This window comes from Spea bombifrons, chromosome 3, assembly GCF_027358695.1.
Source record: "Spea bombifrons isolate aSpeBom1 chromosome 3, aSpeBom1.2.pri, whole genome shotgun sequence".
Taxonomy (NCBI): domain Eukaryota; kingdom Metazoa; phylum Chordata; class Amphibia; order Anura; family Pelobatidae; genus Spea; species Spea bombifrons.
The window spans coordinates 20,865,837-20,879,559 of record NC_071089.1 but is presented as its reverse complement, the minus strand read 5'-3'; the positions used below and the strand labels follow the sequence as shown (position 1 = coordinate 20,879,559).

The 13,723-nt window shown below is 42.5% G+C and overlaps 2 protein-coding genes across 3 annotated transcripts in view; one reads left to right on the top strand and one right to left on the bottom strand.

Annotated features, from left to right (window-relative positions):
• Positions 1–979: 979 nt before the first annotated feature.
• Positions 980–3,275, bottom strand: SYS1 (SYS1 golgi trafficking protein). The gene is made up of 3 exons (XM_053459733.1): positions 2,839–3,275; positions 2,288–2,330; positions 980–1,843 (listed from the first exon to the last, which is right to left on the bottom strand). Exons 1-3 carry the CDS (start codon positions 2,893–2,895, stop codon positions 1,314–1,316), a joined length of 630 nt encoding a protein of 209 aa, XP_053315708.1. The 5' UTR covers positions 2,896–3,275; the 3' UTR covers positions 980–1,313.
• A 188-nt stretch (positions 3,276–3,463) lies between these two features.
• AFTPH (aftiphilin) overlaps positions 3,464–13,723 on the top strand; it is a 28,656-nt gene continuing 18,396 nt past the window's right edge. For both annotated transcript variants that reach the window (XM_053459730.1, XM_053459729.1), the window contains exon 1: positions 3,464–3,718. The gene's annotated coding sequence lies outside the window, so the exon portion shown is untranslated. The remainder of the gene's footprint in view (positions 3,719–13,723) is intronic.

Here is a 13,723-nt window from a genome sequence, read left to right as displayed (position 1 = left end):
CAGACCCACTTTAAAAAATATTTTTTACAACTCATGGACACAGTAACAGAAGCAAGCAAACTTATTATCATCAACAAGGTATGTGGAAATATCCATCGGCTAAATGATAATCTACAAACATAAAAAAACAAAAAAAAACACTCTTGTTGAAACCTCATTAAATTATTAAAACACTTTCCAACCATTTGTGTCAGTGTAAAACTAGGACAATCGCGTAGGAAAGTCATCACACATGGATAGACAAGCGCTGACTGCGATAGATTATAATCTACGTGGCGCTATATCAAGCATCACTGGAGTTATAATCGAAAGTAGAAGTCATGAAAGAGTAGTGGCTTCTTAAACAGATTGTGAAGAACACCAGTGGCGCCCATCATATTCCAAACCATTAAATGATTTCTGACAATCAGGAGCAAGGAGAAGGAGATTGGATTTTACTTTCAATATGGCGGTCCTCTGGCATTCGTGATGTTTCAGAGATGGCTCCAAAGTGGCTGATCCCAGATAACAAGATTTACACATAAAAAACCCAAAGACTTTAACTTGTATCAATATTTTAAAGTTTGATAAATACACAACAAATGTTTGTTAAGAACGGCACAAAGTTTGGATACAGAGCAACCCGTTGGGAGGATACTATAATAATTATTGCAAGATTGTCACAAAATGATGTACTTTTGGTCATAAATTCTATGCTAAACTATTACTGTTGCTCGTAGAACATAGAATTAGCATTGCGCCACGAAGCTGCCATCCACCCTCCTTTACAAGTAGGTTTTTAGATGTGTTGAAGGAAACCGCCAGTAATTGACATTTATTAACCATATGCAGAAACTCATCTGCTTCACACGAAAGGTATTCCTCGGCCATGCTGGTGAGAATGATCTGGGTGTTGTTACACAATACCATAACAATAAATAGATTCATGGAAGTGAAAACAGGACGAACGTTTAAGGACGGTTCTATTTCAAGACCAAAACGGGTGTTCACTGAGCTTCGTTTTTTGTCATAAGAGAGCTCATTTTAGGCTCAGTTATACCGATCCCTACTCGTTCGCTGCGGCCAAGACAATGGGGAATGGACCAGGGAAATGTATGCAAAGTAAGGAAGAAATGCGTAGCTATAGTCACTTGCCCTCTGAAGACCATGAAATTTATTATTTTTTTTATGGACACCTCTTAATATGAGCTTTAAACAAAGTCCAGAATCAGTTCTGATCAGTCCAGAATGAGTTCTGGGACCGTAAAAGAGAGAATACTGAAGTGTTAGGAACATCCAAGAGGTACGCTGAAAACTGTTGGGTTAAAAAAAGGCTACACATTAGATTTGGGTGCAGAATTGAGAGGAATTTCATTGAGTTCAGTCCGCACGCAGAGGTATTCCCCTATAACGGCCATTAAAGCAATACAGACAATGTTTAGAAGCCACCAGGTGAACGTACTGGGAAGATGGGAGATATAAATCCAACATCCAAAAAGGTGAAACATGTGGACCGTCACAGTAAAATCCAAGCACTGCTTCCCTCTGCGGATAAAATACAGCAGGCCCAAAGCACAAGTCAGAGAGTTCAGGATGAAAGCCATCATGGAGGCTCTTCCATGTACCGAGGAAAATCCTAGAATTTCATAATTAAATATCTGGTCGAGTGAAGGGCTGTAGTGAATCATTAAGTCCAGAGCTCCAAGCCAGAGGCCCAGAGAGCTATAGTAGATGCACTGCATTAAAGCAATTTGGGAGACGATCAGGACTGGATCCCATATATAGCTGCGAAATTGACCAGCCATTCTCAAAACACGGAGTGATCGGCAGCGATACACTAAGGACTTTCCACCGGTAATTTTTACTATGTGGGGGGAAAGAAAACGCATGGATTAATTGAAATAAAACGATAAAAAATAGCTAGAAACAACAGCATGTCGGAACTAAACTAAACTAAAAAAGATAGTTTAACAAGATACTGCGTTACCAAAGAGCTAGGGGAAAATAACTATGTAAGAGATCGCTGACAATATTTCATATTCAGGATCTTTCTGCTGTCATTTAGAAGGGAAATGCAACCGGGCCCGATGGCCCATATGAATTAAAGAGGATGATCCATGGCAAATAAATACAATACAGTGATGTAGCGTGGCGTTGGTGAAAGAGGGATTTATTCAGTTCTGTTCCAGTAAAATTATCAGCCCATCCAGATGTTGCCCCTTCAGGCATGGGATATTTTGGGTGGCTCTCCCTGTACACGTCATACTACGTTTTTTGTATTTCAGCATCAAGGTAGACCGCCCCTTACCTGGCCGTACTCTGCTCTTCTTACCATTATTACTGTAAAAAACCTGAAATCGGAAGAAAAGGCAACAGTTGTATTTATATAACTAACCAGCAGAACTGATAATTATAAGAGTGCTACAAAGCAACACGATTTATAAACTGAGACATTAAAGGAATCCAGGCTGTAGAACACTGCGATGCACCCTTACACCTAGTTTGCAAGCCGGGCCCTCTATACTCTTCATCGGTTAGTCTTAGTGCATCAGTTCTAGTTTTGTCAGACCCCTTAAGTGAATAGACTGTAAGAAGCACTGTGGAAATTGTTGGCGTTATATAAATAAAAGAGAATTAGAATGATCCCCTGTAAATGAGGGATTTGGGGTCCAAAGAGGGACTGCCCCTCTAATGAGCAGCATTTGGGAGCCATGTCTTTAGTATGGTAATATAGTAGTAAATCAGGGAGCTGCGATTTACACAGCCGTTTGCTATATGAATGTGTGTCGTAGGCTTTCGCACCCCGAAGCGCCTCAGCCGGTAGATCTGCACCCGTTACCGCGATTACTACCCACTCACCGCATCGTTGCTGCGCCCTGGGAGATATTTACACAACCAACCTGTCTGATCAGCCATGTCTGCAGTTCCGGCCTCTGTACTTTGTAGCGATCGCCATCACGCCAGCTGTAAGATTAACTCATTTCCGGTTTCTGGTAGTGACATTTTTCATGCCGGAACTTGCGCCATCTAACAACATCCGTCTCGCGTCATCTTTGTGGACATCACTAGCTAATATTTCTGGCTGTGTTTACCGCTAGGTGTCCTTGTTAAATAATATGTATTATAGTAGACTCGTATGTTTTGCGAAGCGCACAGTTTAGAATTCGTGTCCTTTTTGGGGAACGAGGCGCTGAAAGAGTTCTAAATACTTGAGACAACTATACATGACTATTGCATGATCTAGCGTTGCGCGGTGGTGTAAACAACCCAGGGCATGTATGTCCTCGGACAAGTAGGTGAGGTAATAGAACCCTTTGTACATAATTGCGTACAATGGATGTTCACCAGCACTACATCTAGCGTTTAGAACGTTAATGGGCAAGGTGAGGGATACCGGAAGTGATGTGAGAATTGGCAAAAAGAGCACTTGACAGCTCTAGCTGTTCCGCCCTAAGTCTAGTTCCTCTTCCGCCATGGTTAGCGCTGCGGTGTGTTCCTCCTTCCCAGCTAATCGCAGTGTCTGACGGGAAGGCGGATCCTGGAGGAAGAGGTTGTGTATGTGTGTTCCCAGCTTCCTAAGCCCTGCTGTTACCCGGGTTGCAGGTGCGCAGCCCGGGTGTTTGTCCCCAGTTCCCCGCTTGTCAGTCCAGGTGCCGGACTGCTGAAGAGGCGGACGGAAGTATTAGCGCTCGCCATGAACAGCATACCCGAGATCTGCGGCCCGGGAACAGGTGACAAGGTAAGACTGACAGGAGAGGCCGGCAGGCTGTGTGGCAGTAGGTGGTTCGTGTACGTGGGGACGTGAGCTCGCACCTGTGTGCACGTATACGCCAGAGCGCGCCCCTCCACAAACCTATCAGTGCTTCACCTAGGAGGCACAACTTTTGGGCCTCCCTGAAAGTGCCCCTGAATACTTACTGGGGTTTATTCACTAAAGGGAGAGTTGGCAGGTGAGTTCTGGTTTCAACTCCCTCACGTCGCTATTCGTTATGAGGGGCCAACACTGGTAGGTTTACCCAGGCTGAAGGGCTGAGCTGGCCCTGTATGATGTATAAATCAATGGTTGAGGAGGCTTTGGAGAAATCTCACAGGTTTTACTATACAGTATACAGGGCCAGCCAAGCTCTTCTGCAGCAGAAGCTCACTGGGATTGGCTCTTCATAATGTATAGGAGCTGAAAAAGAACTTGCCTGTCATCTCTCCCTTTAGTGAATAGACCCGATTGTGACACCTGCACACCAGGCACCTGTTACACACGCGAATGCTTCCTTTTGTGCAGAAAAGGCGCGCAGCGACTTATTACTGAAGCCTTTTTCTTTTTACGGTAGTTTTGTCGGGAATACATCCGTTTCTGGAGCTCCTAAATACATCATCATCACTTGTCTGTATGTTGACCGGTAGATCCTGATGACTTCATCACACACATTTCCGTTTCAGATTCATTTTTCAAATGAAGCTCTCGCACATCATAGTGTCTCGGGTACTTAGAAGCCTGAGTTATATAAGGCAGGGCTAGTGAGCCATGGCTTTTAGTGGCCTATAGAGTCTATGACTCTACTGCCTGCGTAAGAAGGTTGACTGGGTAGAGAAGAACAGGCAGAGTAGGTGGCCGAAAGCGGATTTGTGTTTTTTGCTGTATAAGTCCTAGCGTATGTTTAGATTTTAATTTATTTTATTTATTGTGCGTTTGTTTGTTCTACAATTGATGTGATTATCTTAAGAGATATAAAAATGTAGGATGTATTGTAGTCTAAGTAGCCAATTCATGCTTTGTTTGCGATACACATCCAGACTCGCTTGCTTTTGCGGTCATCAGATTTGTTGATGTGAGCATGTATGATGTATGACCTACATTCTGTGTTTGTTATAACATCAAATAAATGAATATGTGCCTGTGTGATTGTTATAAACGCTACCGTTGAAACGTTTGGGGTCGCTTAGAAATATCCTTGTTTTTTTTTGAAAGAGAAGCACATTCTGTCCGTTAAAACAACAGTAAATGGATCAGAAATCTAGCGCAGACGGTGTTAATGTTGTAAATGCCTATTGTAGCTGGAAACAGTTGATTTTTAATGGAATATCTTCATAGACGTACAGAGGCTCTTTATCACTCCCATCACTCCTGTGTTCCAATGGCACGTTGTGTTCGCTAATCCAAATTTAGGCTTAAAAGTCTAATTGATCATTAGAAAACCTTTTGCAATTATGTTACAGCTAGAAATGTCCTTGTCTTCCATGAAAACCACCAAGTGACCCCAAACATTTGATGGAGTCCTTTTTCATTCTGAATCAACTTAAGTTGTTAACTAAGTGCCGTATTAACTGTAATTTCACGCGCTGCTGTATCTGTTGCTTACATCAGCAAAGTTAGATTGTCCTTTCTCATTCACGTAATATTAATAGTTAAAGATTTGACAGAACTAAATGTTCGGAACGCTGAATGTTTGGGGAAAACATGACATTAGAATTATGTGCAGCTTATACACTAAAAATTGAGTAGAACATTTAATTTTGTCTGAATTGTTTCTCGCTGTCATATGAGTTATTTTCTTATGAGTTTATATTTGGGAAAAGAGAAACCATTCCCAAGAGGTACTTCATAGATGGTAAAGGCGCAGGCGTGACGAGCATGGCTGAAGCGATTAATGCTAAGTATGGTGAAATTCGGTGTACGTATTGCCACTTTCTAGACAACGCAGGTAAGATATTTGTTTGCTTCAGGATGCCAGGTATGGGTTGGCCCTTTGTTTTAAGGGAGGGGGTTTAGTTACTTTTGGCATACCTGGGGAGGTGGGACCGGTGACCGGTACCTGAGCCTTTTCTATGAAGTATTCATTAGGTCTGGTGTGGCTCTCTAGTGTTTCTCTCTGGAAAAGTACAAGAAACCGATGAGCTGCATTCCACTCAATGGGTGATAAAGAGTAGATGGCTTCTAGGATAGCTGCTGGGTTTGTTCTGGAAACTATATAGTCTGTATCACAGCACTTAAAGGAGCGGTAGAAATTACTTAATTTAATGAGCAATATAATAATAATAATAAAAAAAACCTGAATTAACTGAATATTTAACATCAGCTTGTTTTTTTTTTTTCCTTCAGGTTAATTTAATTTTTAACTTTTTTTTTTTTTTACTTTTTTCTTTTTTTTTTATAAAGTCGATTAAAAACTGATTGAGCTGCTACAACAAATTGTGTACAGAGAATTCTTAGGCAGGAAAAAGAAGTCATGCAAGTTATTGCCATTCGCGTCGTAGCCAGATTTTTAAAATAATCCTTACCATTTAAATGCCTGTAAACGGATGTCATAAAAAATCCATTTAACGGCGCTAATAACTGTATAGATTAGCGGTTTAATGTAAAGTTGTAAAGGATTTGTCAAGATAATTTGTATTATCCATCTAGTTTTACCTATGAAGCAGGTATTATTTCACCCCCCCAAAAGTACGATATGTGGAGTGCTTAATATTGTAGCCTTTAGTTTACCCCTTTTCCTTCAACACCTCCTCAATCGTGTGGCATAAAATGCAAAGGATCCAAAGTTCCTAAAAACGGATTCGGGTGGCCTGCAGCGGACTCCATACAGAGCCGGCCTTTTCTAAGTTCCTACCGCCTGGAGGTATGTGCTCAGCCGATTGGCCGATTTTATTTTTTTCGATTAATCGGATAAAAAAATAAATATACATTTTTCGTCAATTTAAAATAATGAACAAACTGGATGTTAAAAACAAACAGCAGAATAAAAAAAACTTTGAGAAACATTATACCTCTGATATGCCACTCCTTGGAGTCTAGTAGGGTCATCCGGTGAACGTCTGTGTGATGCGCGTAGACAAACCTCTGCTGCTGGCTGGCACTTTCCCAGGAGCTTCTATGGTGGAGCACCGGAAGGTCATATCACGCTGGTGCTCTATCATAGAAGCCCCGGCGGAAGTGGACAGTAGCGGAGGATGTCTGCGCGCATCGCAGAGACGCCCACCGGCTGTCTGAGAGGAGTATCTGGGTCCCCTGCAGCGCTGCGGGGGATGTGAATCTTAGTGTTATTATCTGACCTCTATTTGAGGTCGGATTATAAGACTAAGGGTATTTTTCAGAGCATTTGCTCTGAAAGAACCATTATCTTATATTCGATAAAATCAATTCAACTGGTCGTTGGCAATGATTTTCATTATCTATTTTAATGATTAGTTGTTGCAGCCCTATAGCATTGCGGTTCCTGGCTCCTCCACCTACGTGTGAAGGTTATTTGTTGGACATTGGTTTCTATGCCACATTGCTGTACGTACTTTGAGATCCCAGGGCATGTTTACATTTTACTAGAGCTGAAACAACGAATCGATAAAATCGATAATAATCGATAACGGAAATCATCGATAACGATTTCCGTTATCGATTAATCGAGTGATCAATTCGTTGTTGGAGCACTCGGCTCCTTTTACTTACCTCCGCGAGCGTTCCCCGCTTCTGCTACACGCTCTGCAGTCTCCGCCTTCTTTTAGCTACGTGACGGATGTGACGCGTTCCGGAGGTAAGTATTCTTCATGTCTATGTGCACGGATCGCACAGAGCCACTCGCACAGAGCGAATCGCTCTGTGCGAATGGAGCCACTCGCACAGAGCGGTTCGCTCTGTGCGAGTGGCTCCACTCGCACAGAGCGGTTCGCTCTGTGCGAGTGGCTCCATTCGCACAGAGCGGTTCGCTCTGTGCGAGTGGCTCCACTCGCACAGAGCGGTTCGCTCTGTGCGAGTGGCTCCATTCGCACAGAGCGGTTCGCTCTGTGCGAGTGGCTCCATTCGCACAGAGCGGTTCGCTCTGTGCGAGTGGCTCCATTCGCACAGAGCGGTTCGCTCTGTGCGAGTGGCTCCATTCGCACAGAGCGGTTCGTGAGTGTGGGTGCAGGGCAGAGTGGGGGTGGGGGTGCAGGGCAGAGTGGGGGTGGGGGTGCAGGGCAGAGTGGGGGTGGGGGGTGCAGGGCAGGAGACTGGGTGCAGGGCAGAGTGGGGGTGGGGATGCAGGGTGTGAGTGTGGGTGCAGAGCAGAGTGGGAGACTGGGTGCAGGGCAGAGTGGGGGTGGGGATGCAGGGCAGGGTGTGAGTGTGGGTGCAGGGCAGAGTGGGTGCAGGGCAGAGTGTGAGTGTGGGGGCAGGGCAGAATGTGGGGGCAGGGCTGGGTGCAGGGCAGAGTTAGAGACTGGGTGCAGGGGCACAGTGCAAAGTGCTGGGTGCAAAGTGCCAGGGCTGGGTGCAAAGTGCTGGGTGCAAAGTGCCAGGGCTGGGTGCAAAGTGCAAAGTGCTGGTGCAAAGTGCTGAATGCTGGGTGCAAAGTGCTGGATGCAAAGTGCCAGGGCTGGGGCAAAGTGCTGGGTGCAAAGTGCTGGGTGCAAAGTGCCAGGGCTGGGTGCAAAGTGCTGGGTGCAAAGTGCAAAGTGCTGGGGCAAAGTTTCTTGAACAGTAATAGTCCACCTCTTTTCAGAATGTTTGGGGTTATTTTGTTTCATAAATATTGTGTTTGGGTTCTTGTACTTTGAAAATATTGTTTTTTATTACATCATAACAAAATAAGAATGTTAATGTAAATTTTAAGTTGTTTTTTAACATCCAGTTCATTAAATTCTTTTAAATAAACGAAAAATTTGCATATTGTTTTTTTTTATCCGATTAATCGATTAATCGAAAAAATAATCGGCCGATTAATCGATTATTAAAATAATCGTTAGTTGCAGCCCTACATTTTACCTTATGATAAGAACCGTCCTAGAGTGTATATAATCAGATGCCAGGAACATCCAATGGATTTCTCCTGCTGTTTGGACCATTCCATTTGACTACTAAGGTGGTATGACCGCTTCAGAAAGTACTGGGTTCACACTAAGCACAACCTACAACTCCCCAACCCCCACCCCCATTTCTGTAAATCATAAGTTTTGATGGAATTTTTCTGGCGCAATCAGTATAGTGCCAAATGGGCTATTTCTGCTGATTACACCACTTCTACTGCTCTTTATACATTAGAGGTGGGCTAGCTGGCCGGCCGTGCCACAAGCTCAGGCCTAACCTGACTTCACACTTTGCTTGCAGATTGCACAAGTTAGATGGCATTCCTTCACACTTGTATAACGGATGTATGTACACAGACATTCATCAGGCTTCTGTGGATTCTAACTGGCCTTTGTGAAACCACTGATCCTATGTGGCAGTCACTCTCCTGTACTGAGGATAGCAGTTCTGTTTCCATTTACCCTGTGTGCAGCTGCACTCTGTTGTCCTCTTCTATTCAGACAGCTTTCTCATCTTACATGCTGTTGCTAAGATCCAGCAAGGATATCAAAAGTCTATTCCGGTTGAGTTTCTTTGATGTGATAGAAACTCCATACCCTTGTTGCTTTTTAATACTTTTCTATTGCTTTAAATGAGTAAGTGGAATGAGTAAGTTTACACTGTTCAGTGGACATTTGCAATTCAGACATATGGAACCTCAAAGGTTTAATTGTTTACTTGTGGAACAAGTCATACATATAGTCAATTTTTAATACAAGAGAATAAAAGAGTAATACCGGTAGTTACATTTGTGTGAGAAAGAAAGTACATCCTTTTTGAATTCTATGGTTTTACATATCAGGACATAATAACAATCATCTGTTCTTAGAAGATCTAAAAATTGGGCAAATACAACCTCAGATGAACAACAACACATGACATATTACACAGTGTCATGATTTATTCAACAAAAATAAAGCCAAAATGGAGAAGCCATATGTGAAAAACACCCTATTGCCTCCATAGGAATTAGGATGTTAAGTAGCAGACAGGTGCTGCTAATCAAATGCCCTTTGTGTGACCACCGCAGATGTTTTAGATTTGCAAAGTTACATCTGAACAAACCGCAAGACTCCTGGAACAATGTCCTTTGGACAGATGAGACCAAATTTGAGATGTTTGGCCATAATGCGAAACCAAACTGTCGAGCACGGTGGTGGATGGGTGATGATTTGGGCTTGTTTTGAAGCCGCAGGACCTGGGAACCTTCCAATCATTGAGTTGACTGTGAATTAGAGGGCTACATTGGGAGACGGGTCCTGCGGGTTCCACGGGACCCGCCAAAAAACTTGCGGGAGCGGGCGGTCAGGCACTGTACCTGCAGCTCCCGGTAATCCCACGCAGTCCCGCAAGGCTGCCTTCTCGCTGTTCCCTTACAGTGTCTCCTATCTTGCTCTGCCCAGGAACAAAACGGAGTCACGTGATGTGACGTCACTTCCTGTGACTCCGCCTTGTTCCTGGGCGGAGCAAGAGAAGAGACGCTGTGAGGGAACAACTGGAGGGCAGCCTTGCAGGACTGCGCGGGAAATCAGGTTAGGAGGCGGGCGTGATTGGCCACAATTGTGGCGGGAGCGGACGGGATTGGCCACAAATGTGGCGGGAGCGGAACACCCACATTGTGGGAGCGGGATTAAAAAAGCAGTCCCGCGCAGGGCTTTAGCGTGAACTGCTCTGTATACCAAAGTATTCTAGAGTCAGATGTGAGGCGTTTGGCTGAAATTGGGCCATGCACCAGGACAATGATCCCAAGCACACCAGCAAATCTATGACAGAATGGCTGAAAAAGAATCAAGTTGTTGCAATGACCCAGACATTGGCTTTACGTTTGTTGAATAAATCATGACACGGTGTAATATGTCGTGTGCTGTTGTTCATCTCAGGTTGTGTTTACCTAATTTTTAGACCTACTAAGACGATGTATGTTTACGTACAGTCATTCTGTTCCTGACACATTTCACAAAGAAAAAAGTACACTTCTTACAGTGAAGCATTGTGAAAACATTTCTTTACTTTGCGATAAAGGAAATGAGACCGTTTACTCGGCTATTAACGTGTACGTATTTGTGGTCTCCAACAAAATAGTACAAATTACAGTTATGTGGAGTATGTATGTATAAATAAATGAATACATAATACTAGTAATAATAAATCACCAGCCCCACATGCCTACTGTGTCCGTGTGTATCGTTTATTCCTGCTCAGTCTTATTTTCTCTTATATTTTTCTCTTATTTTTGGGATAGTTGCCTCAGGTAAACAAAGGAGATTTTTAGTTTATGCAATAAGGGAATGGGTGTAAAAAGTATCTCCACTTAATAATAAACTATCTACATTCCTGTTACACTTTTAATTCCTATTAATCATCTAGAAAAACAAAGCATAACTTTAAACAATCTAGAAGAATAGCCGTATATCAGATATGATTAATAGACGTGTAAGAAATGAATGAGTAGAAAGTGCTATCCTGACCTGGATACCAGAGAAAGGAGTTTTTTTTTTATTTGTTATGTATTATTAATGATGTAAGTAATTTGGGGAATGTTAAAAAAAAAAATAAAAATCATTTTGGGTGGCATTATTAGAAAAAAAAAAAATCTCTTTTATTCTTATATTCTGATTATGAAATTACCATATAAAATGCCACATTTTCAACAATTGGATCATCTATTTATCACAGCTGTTGTAAAGCAACTTGATTAAAGAAAATGAACATTTTCAAATATGTAATTAATAACGTTTGTTATTTTCCGAGAAGCCTTACATACCGCAAAGCTATATTTTTGTCTGCTGGAATAAAAATCTGTAATCTGTTTTCCTTTGCTTCATGTTAATTTAATCTTTTCTAAACATTTATGAAATATACATATATCGCAATTTAAGGAGTAAATAAACAGATTGAGCAGCTGCTGCAAACACATTAAGGGAGACGATTTAAAGGGATATTGTAAGCCAAACAATCGTAATCCTTTTACATTTGCAGGGCAGCTTTCATGCTTTTAACCCTTTGTATATCATATGTTACTGTCTTGAAATAAACTCGTAGAAGTTCTTTTCCTTTGCGACTAAATTGTGGTAAAAATATGTATTCAGAAATTATCGGTTTATAAAGAAAGCGAAACCTGTAGGCCACTAGCTGAAATCCTTCTTAAATCCGGTGGGAGAAGCCATCTTTTCTCCTGTGTTGACAGGCGGCCTTCTAACAGGGGAGTTGTCAAAGCTTTGTATGGAAACACAAAAGTAAAAACTGATAGATTGTTGTTTGAAAAAAAAGCTAATTAGTTTGTGTTTTTATGATAAATGGGGAAACATTACAGGTCTTCTAAGGCTTGATTGCTTGGTACCCTTTAAGCATTTTCTTTTAATAGAACTTCATGATATGTCTTAAGTCTGTCCCCCCTACGTGTCGGCCCCTTTCGCTTTTCTCCCTGGTCAGAAAACCTTGTTTTGATGAGCGTTTGCTCCTGCGAAGCTCTTAATCACTATAGCCCACCGCTAGACCTTGCTGTGTTTGTAGGCTTTTATTCCGTGCTTGTGGTCGAGGAGAAGCATGAGCTCAGAAGAGAGCCTGCGTGGTTCACTTGGTTACTGAATCATAGAGGGCATTTTCTGCCATTATCTTTATTGAATGAGTGCTACGTGAGAGGCCTGAGGCTCTTTGTAATAGTCTTCACACAGCAGCCCCTTTTGTCTGCTATACAGGATCCTGCGGGCCTTTGTTCCGAGTTTATATTGCTCCCAGTAAACAAGACCGCTTTCTTGTTTGTCACTTCATAAAAAAGCAGTAACCAGCAAATTGGTATAAGTGGGATTCAAGGACAAAAGCAAAAGTGCAGGGAGCGGGGACTCTGCCAATAGATCCCCGGCTGTTCTACATCTTCCACGATGCTTAGACAACCATAGGTACACTCGATCTAAGCATCATCGGTGTTGACGGCTCGTTTGCTACTGAGATGTCATTGTACAGCGCTGCTGAATATGTCGCTGTAGAGAAGATGGATAGTAATCCCAACATTGGCAGGCGAAACTTCAGTTCCTTTATTGCGTTGACCTAATGGCTGGAAGGAAAATGTCGGTAGGGTTTGAAGGCTTGAAGTTGTGGGGAGCTGCAAATGAACACACGGGTCAGAACACTTTAAGTGTTCACACTAAAACATTATTTTGCTTTGTGTATAATGTCAGCGCCTGACGTTTATGTACAATTCAGTGCAAACAATCGTTTCCATTTATTTGTTAGAATTTATGTATTCTGTTCTATCTTGATTGTCTTGGTGTGACCAGTCATACAAGAAAAACATTTTCTTCACCCAGAAAAATACAGAATAATTGTTAGGAAAAGTCTCAACCTACTTCACCCGGTTTTTCTCTCTTGTTTTTGTTCCTGGCCCTACCTAATGAAATGCTTTATCATTTTCTGTAAGGACCGGGAATGAACGGAAGCCGACAACGATGTGCTACCGTAATGCATTACACACGCGCGTATACACTTCCGACGTATGTTCAGAATGGTGCATTTGCTGCGACTTTCTGCCTACAGCATTTCATATGAGTGATTTTCATGTGAACAGGTTCATATTTTATATTTCTGTCTGGCTTATTTGAAAACCTTTATCACAGCAGCAGCGGCTAAATTAGGACCATGGCTAATATAATCCAAAGCAATCAGCAAGCCAATTAGGGCTCAGCACTTTAAAGTTTTTTGCTCTTGTATTCTCCTGCATTCCGAATGCTCCTTGGTGTGAATACTTGTTATAAAAGCTTCCTTTTACTTCTCATTACTCGGCGGAAGAAACTAAGCACGAAGAGTTATCGGAGTGTTTGGACTGCGTTGTCCCCGGTTCACAGGTTAAAATGCTCCGCTGCGTTCTTAGCACATACCTGAGACGGCTACTACTAATCCGTTCTGGATTCTCTGGAAACAGAATGTACCGCGTCG

Coding starts and splice junctions, on each gene's coding strand:
- SYS1 (XM_053459733.1), bottom strand. CDS start 2,895: ATGGCTGATCAGACAGGTTGGTTGTGTAAATATCTCCCAGGGCGCAGC. Junction 2,331..2,838: donor CAGGGCGCAGCAACGATGCG/GTGAGTGGGTAG, acceptor TTCCGATTTCAG/GTTTTTTACAGTAATAATGG. Junction 1,844..2,287: donor GAAGAGCAGAGTACGGCCAG/GTAAGGGGCGGT, acceptor CCCCCCACATAG/TAAAAATTACCGGTGGAAAG.